General features: G+C 67.0%; 1 protein-coding gene across 1 annotated transcript; it reads right to left on the reverse strand.

Annotated features, from left to right (window-relative positions):
* Positions 1–3: 3 nt before the first annotated feature.
* On the reverse strand, positions 4–4,334 carry SEMA4B (semaphorin 4B). Its single transcript, XM_010717673.1, has 13 exons — positions 3,975–4,334; positions 3,643–3,705; positions 3,453–3,551; positions 3,255–3,366; positions 3,019–3,135; positions 2,787–2,944; positions 2,192–2,373; positions 1,928–2,078; positions 1,607–1,817; positions 1,405–1,520; positions 1,014–1,177; positions 830–924; positions 4–749 (listed from the first exon to the last, which is right to left on the reverse strand). The coding sequence occupies exons 1-13, from the start codon at positions 4,323–4,325 to the stop codon at positions 4–6; spliced, it is 2,565 nt and encodes an 854-aa protein (XP_010715975.1). The 5' UTR covers positions 4,326–4,334.
* Between the last annotated feature and the right edge of the window lie 2,021 nt (positions 4,335–6,355).

Raw genomic sequence — 6,355 nt, forward strand, 5'->3', positions numbered from 1 at the left:
CCCTCACACCACCGAGTCCTGGATCTCGGAGCCCAGGCGCACGCGGGGTCTTTGGCAGGCGGGGGACACCTCCACAAAGCTGTCCCGCACGTGGAGGGGCCGCTTCTCCGACTCGGAAAAGGCACGCGTAGTGCCCGGCGGCTCGTGCACGGGGGTGCTGACGATGTAGTTGTCCTGCAGCGCCTGGTAGCCCTTGTGCTCGGGCGCCGCGCTGGGCAGGCTGCTGCCGTTTAGGGGCAGGCTCTCCACCGGCTTACGGGGCGTCTTCTGGTGCCGGCTGGCGTCCCCGGGCTCCACCAGCGCCTTCACGCCGTCGCAGTGACGGTGCAGGAGGAAGAGGATCAGCACGAGCACGGCGGCGGCGAACAGCCCGCACATCACCAGGAACTCGGTCCAGTAGGTCTTGCCGTCCAGCCGCGCCGCGATGCTGCCCACGGCCGAAGTGCTCCGCGAGGTGCTGACGGCCTCCGGCGCGGTGAAGCCCCTCCTGCCGGGCTCCTGCACAGCCACGCAGTAGCTGGCCATCAGCTTGCGGAAGCCCTCCTCCAGCGACCAGCACTCGTATGTGCCCGCACGCTCCGGGCTGCCCACCAGGATGAGGGCCCCCTCGGGCAGCACCAGGTAGGAGGCGTTGACGGGGGTCCCGTTGTGCAGCCAGCGCCGCGACGCCAGGTTGGAGAGCAGCCGGCACGGCAGCGGCTGCACCGCATTGGGCGGCAGCTGGATCCGCTGGCACGGGGTGCCCGAGGCTGCGGGAGAGAAGCGGGGATGTCAGCGAGGCTGTGGGACCCGGCGCTGCGGGCGCCAGAGGGGACAAGCAGGATCGCACCTGGAGGCAGGAGGACGCGGGGCCGGGGCTGGGACGCGTTGGTTGGTTGGCAGAGCCGCTCCGTCTCGGCACCTTCGATGTCCTGCGCCCACAGCCTGAGGCAGAGAGGGGGGTCAGGGGTCTGGGGGCTGCAGGGGGAGTGCAGCTCTGAGGAAGACGGAGCACTGGTGGGTGCAGCACTTACTGGGGATGTGCCGGGGGGTGCGGGGTAGTGCTGCGGCAGGCGCCGTGGCTCCAGGCACAGAAGGGGTCCCGCGCCAGCACACACTCACCGCAGCTGCGGTACAGGCTGCAGTTGGAGAAGGGCACCTGAGCCACCGCCGTGTAGGAGGCTGCATAGACCAGGCCCTGCGGGGAGGAGGCACAGCAGTGTCAGTCACACCGCCCCAGCGCCTGCGGTGGGAACGGACCCCACGTGCCTGAATCCTCGTGGGCTCCCCTGCCCTGGGCTTGGAGTTGTGATTTCCAGCACGGTGCAGGTCCGGCAAGGATGGGAAGACAACCCTCAACCCACCGGTAGGTTCACATCCCACACCGCCCCCCCCCGCCCCAGCCCCCCTGTGCTCGGCTCCTGCCTGTTCATGGTCCAGCAGCAACTGCAGGATGGGCTGGCCAGTGGGGAAGAGGCGGATCTCCTCGATGATGTGCACCCGGTGGTTCACACGCACCGCCTTGTGCAAGCGGCCATCGTCTGCAAACACAGCGACTGTGCTGAGCAGGGCTGGGGGCACACAGCACCCATCCCCCCATGCCGCCCGGCCCCTGGGCTGCACCCACCCGTGCCCAGGAAGAGGACATCGTAGGTGCCGCGCAGCCCCTGCACGCGGTGCACCCCGATCTGCTGGTAGCGCAGGCGGCTCTGCAGCAGCAGCGGTTGGCTGCGCACCGGGCTGTCCATCAAGAAGTGATCTTTGACAAAGTTCAGCACGCGGTCCGGCATCTGCAGGGACGAGTTGATCTTCAGGTGCCGCGTGTGGCTGGTGATGCACTGTGGAGAGAGCGGGGGTTGGCCGGGGCTGTGGGTAGCTGTGCTCCCAGGAGCCGGGCAGGATGAGGCCGCCCCGTCCCGCTCCCACACGAGCACCCCGAGGTGCGCACCGTGCCTGGCCGTGGTTCTGGTACCGGGCTGGTGTCGGTGTACCACTGCTGAGTCTCACGGTTCACCTCCTTGTAGAGCCCACCAAAGGCCTTCTGCACGCTGTGCATGGGGAAGGCGCACACCGCCGAGCTGCCCAGGCCGCCCTTGTTCCTGGCAGGGAGCAGCACACGGCAGGGTCAAGCACTGCGGCTTCGGGAACCCGAGTGTGGCCAAGACCCCCCGCACTGCCCCAGGCGGCACTGCCGGTCCTGCCCTGCGCTCACCACTGCGATGTGAAGACCCCGTAGAAGAGCGTCTCCCTCCAGCGCTGCTCCCCGGGCGTGAGCACAAAGACGTCCTGCAGCACGTTGAAGGGGAAGCCGTCCTCGGGGTGCGAGCAGAGCAGCTGCGCCTTCAGAAACGTCGTCCACCGCCGCTGCAGGACCCGCTCCCCACCCTGGTCCCCCTGTATGGGCACTGGGGGTCAGGGCACGGGCAACGGTAGTGCAGCCGCCTCAAGGAGGGAGCCCCCGAGATGCCCCCCGTGTCGGTAACAGTGGAGGGCTCTGCAACTCATGCTGCTGCACCAGGATCACACACAGAGCAGCTCAGTTTTGGGGCGGCGCAGGCAAAGCGGCATTCCCAGCAGAAGGGAAATGCGGTGCAGGAGGAGGATAGGTCTGTGTGCCCTCCAGCAAGGGGGAGTTGGTGAGGAATGGCACTGCAGAGCTGGAAGTGCCCTAGAGGGGTCTCCTGCAAGTTCCTTCCCAGAGTGTCTGGGAACCAGCAGACAGAGATACACACACAGGGCAGTCCCATGTCCTCCCCACACTCTAGGGGTGCGTTCCACCCCCCCCGTCCCCACTGCCTTGCACCCACCTTGCACACACGTGCGATGCGCGACACAATGGTGTTCTCAAAGTAGTCAAACTCCTTGCCGGTCTCGCTGAAGAAAAAGTAGACCTTGTCATCATCGCCGTCAGGGTTGCCGGCGGGCAGGCTCTCCTGCAGGAAGGCTGAGCCCACGAACACCGGGTCTGGGAGAACAGCACACTCAGCATCACTCACCTCCATTCCAGTGCCTCCCGCAGCCCACCGCCCCGGCTCTTACCCTGCAGCCAGCTGAGGGAGTTCTCTGTCTTCAGGGAAATGCGGCTCTCCTGGCTGCGGTAGATGGTGGGCTCGTTGCCCTGGAAGTTGCTGACGGTCCCAGCGTAGAGCTCCCCATCTGCCAGAGGGATGCTGTGCTGGGACCCGGCCCAGCCCCGCAGCCCCACTCCCCATGGGGGCTGCCTGTGGGATCACAGCCCCGCTCTGTTCTAGTGGAGCTGCAGGTGCGTGCCTTACCGACCATGACGGCGGTGGAGCGGTACTCGGGGTCGAAGGGGCAACGTCCCTTCCCGTCCTCCAGCAGCACCCTTCCCAACCCGTCCCGCTCCAGGGTGAAGTGCTGCATGTTCTGTGAGGGAACGGGGCTGTGAGCCGGGGGCAGGCCACAGTGCCCCCCACTCCCACTCCGGGGACCCCATCTTCTCCCCAGCTCACAATGTAGGCGCAGGTGGGGCTGAAGGCACAGGTCCCACACGTGTACAGGTGGGTGCTGTTCAGCTGCAGCAGCATCTTGATGTAGTTGTGACAGTCCCTCTGCAGGGGAGAGAGACACGGCTCAGCCACCCTGCACACGGGCACCGGCACCGCCCGGCCCAGGCGGCACATCCCAGGCACCAGGGCTCACCTGGGGGTCCTTGCCCTTGAACACGCACTGCCTCTTCTTCTCCTCATCCGCACCCCAAGGCAGCTGCAGAGAGGGGACGTCACTGAGAGCCCAACGACCAACTGCCCCCCAGCACCCCTCTACGGTCCCAATATCAGCGGCTCCGCTTGACCCCACTCCGGACAGATCCCAGCACTGGGTCTGAGCACCCGATGCCGGCGCAGACGGTGCAGCTCCCTCTGCATTGCCCTGACCGGCTGCCGAATGCACCAGGACCCCACTCCAGAGCTGGGCTCAGTGTCCCCAGCCCTCTCCATGGACTCGTGGTGTTGGCAGCATGCACATGGGCTCACCCTGCGGGCCAGCGCGCTGTGCTGGAAGTGGCTGGTGTTGACAGCAAAGAGCACCTCACGTGCACCCAGGTACAGCGTGCCGCCATCCGGGCTCAGCAGCAGCGCCGTGTAGTTGGAGACGCCGGGCACCTCGAAGCGCTGCACCACACGCTCAGCCGAGTCTGCAGGGGGACAGCGAGGGATCAGCACCACACAGCACCTGGGGCCATGAGCAGCAGGTTGGCGCTGCACCGTCTGGGAAACACAGAAGGAAGCAGAAGATGCTGCAGAAGGTCCCGATCTCCCAGCCTTGGCTGCCAGTGTGGGCCGGGCTGCCGCACCTCGGAGCCGCCACAAACCACGCATGGCCATAACAACACCCGAGGGCAGAGTCTGAACTGCCACGGCATCCTGGCCCTGGGGACGGCCCGGGGCTCACAGCCCCACTGCCCAGCCCTGGGGTCCCTTCCCACAGAGCGGGGGGCAGAGCTCCCTGGCCGTGCCCCAGCAGCTCCCCACACCAGGCTGGTGCAGTGGCTGCCAGCCAGGGCAGGCAGAGCCTGTCCCGTGTGGGTGGCCCAGTCCCGGAAGCCCTTCCTCTCAGCCAGCAGCCCTCTGAATCAGAGCACCCAGCTGTGTCAGCGGGACACGTCGGGCTTACTCACGCTGCCAACTCCCTCACCCCTGACCCACAGCTCACTGGGAAGCCCCGACCTGCCCGAAGCCCTGCCCGGTGTCAGCTGCCATGAGCTGTGCCCCGTGCCAGCAGTACTGCTGGGCCAGGACCCTGCTCCTCTCTGCTTCCTGCTGTCACTGCGAGGAGTGCAGTGGTGATGCTGTCACGGCCCCACAGGGACACAGCACTCCCAATCCAGCCCCCCACTGGCACCAGCCCTGCCGTGCCTGCAAGCTCTCTGGGCTCCCCAGAAGGCATGGCTGTGTGGCACAGCCTTTCCCCAGCCCTGGCAGTCTGGGCACAATCCAGGGCGCTTGGCTCAGTGCCTGTCCTAAGCCATCGCCTACCTTGCAGTAGTAGAGAGGAACAGGGATGCACTTGGGGGGCTGCATCCCCCCGAGGGGTCCCATGCCCAGGCACAGGGTGATGCCACTCAGAGTGGACACAGCGCAAAAGGACAGCGGGGCCCCTGCACCCCACAGAGCTCACCCAGCCCAGGAGCTCAGAAGCCTGTGCTGGCTGCCAAGGGGACCTGTTAGGACAAGACCTGCTTCTTCCAGACAAACCTGCTGGAGGCACATCCCGCCACTCAAGGGGAGCAGCTCGCCTGCTCCTCCCCCTGCCAACCAAGCGCCCCACACAGGAGCCACAGCTGGGTGCACACCGGCCAGCCTGCACCCCCCACCCGCTCCTTTGGTGAGGATGCATCCAGGTCAGGACACCGAGGTTCTCTCTGTAGCTTTGAGCCCAGGCTGCAGCGCCTGCTCGAGCACCAGCTGCAGGAGGCAGAGCTGGGCCAGAACTGGTTTGTGCAGGCACAGTGTGGCACAGCACGGGGCTGAGCTGGGCTGTCCCGCTGCCTCCCATGGCTCCCATCCATCCCACCCCACTGAGCAGATCTCACATCTGCTGGTGCCACCGAGGCTGTGGCTGGCGGTCCCAGGAGCATGTGGCAAGGCCACGGCCACGTCAAAGAACCGCAGCACACGGAGCCAGGGAGTGTTCCTGTGCCAGAACCATCCTGACCCAAAGCCACCGCACCCTCTCGGCCGTCCCCAGCCAGGAGGCAGCACAGGACAGACACTGCTCGCAGCAGCAGCTGGATTTGGCCACCTCCTGGGAGCAAAGTGATCCTCACCACTTGTGGGCCGCCCACACCACAGCTGCAGTGCCAGGCAGGGCAGCCGCCCCCAGCAGCGTCCCGATGCTGACCCCCGATGTCACTGCAGGCACACGGCCACAGGCAGCAGCCAGGAACGGAACGGCCCTGCAGGGTGAGGGGGCTCTGCCTGCCAGGACCCCGCTTATCCTGGGCTGTCCATCTCCGGTAGCAGCACGGAGCAGGATCGGCAGGACCCGGAGCCCCCACGGCCGGCTGTAGCAGGAGTCCGTGCAGAGCGCCGGCACGTGTGGTCGTGGGGGTTCACACAGGCAACAACCCCGGCTGCTGCAGTGCAACCGGAGCACGCGGACAGTCCCCCGCGGCCGGCTTGCCCTCTCCCACGCCCTCACAGCCCCGCACACGGGGACACAAACATCCGCCCCGGCCGCTGCTCCCCGCTACCGGCACCCACGGAGCAGCGAGCCCCAGCTTGCCGGGCCGGCTGGGAGTGTCGTGCAGGCTCAGAGCCCCGCGGGCTGTCACAAGGCGTTTCCGCGCCGGAGCGGTGGGGCCAGCTCCGTCCCACGGTCGAGGGAGGCCAACCCGCACCCCGTACCCTGCACC

The sequence above is a fragment of the Meleagris gallopavo genome, chromosome 12 (genome assembly GCF_000146605.3).
Source record: "Meleagris gallopavo isolate NT-WF06-2002-E0010 breed Aviagen turkey brand Nicholas breeding stock chromosome 12, Turkey_5.1, whole genome shotgun sequence".
NCBI classification, from domain to species: Eukaryota; Metazoa; Chordata; class Aves; order Galliformes; family Phasianidae; genus Meleagris; species Meleagris gallopavo.

What these genes read in the sequence shown, in the direction of transcription:
- SEMA4B (XM_010717673.1), bottom strand. Translation starts at nt 4,325, where the DNA reads ATGGCCATGCGTGGTTTGTGGCGGCTCCGAGGTGCGGCAGCCCGGCCC. An exon ending in GCCCCACCTGCGCCTACATT is followed by an intron (nt 3,367 to 3,452) that starts GTGAGCTGGGGA and finishes GTTCCCTCACAG; the next exon opens with AACATGCAGCACTTCACCCT. An exon ending in CCGCGTCCTCCTGCCTCCAG is followed by an intron (nt 750 to 829) that starts GTGCGATCCTGC and finishes TCTCTCCCGCAG; the next exon opens with CCTCGGGCACCCCGTGCCAG.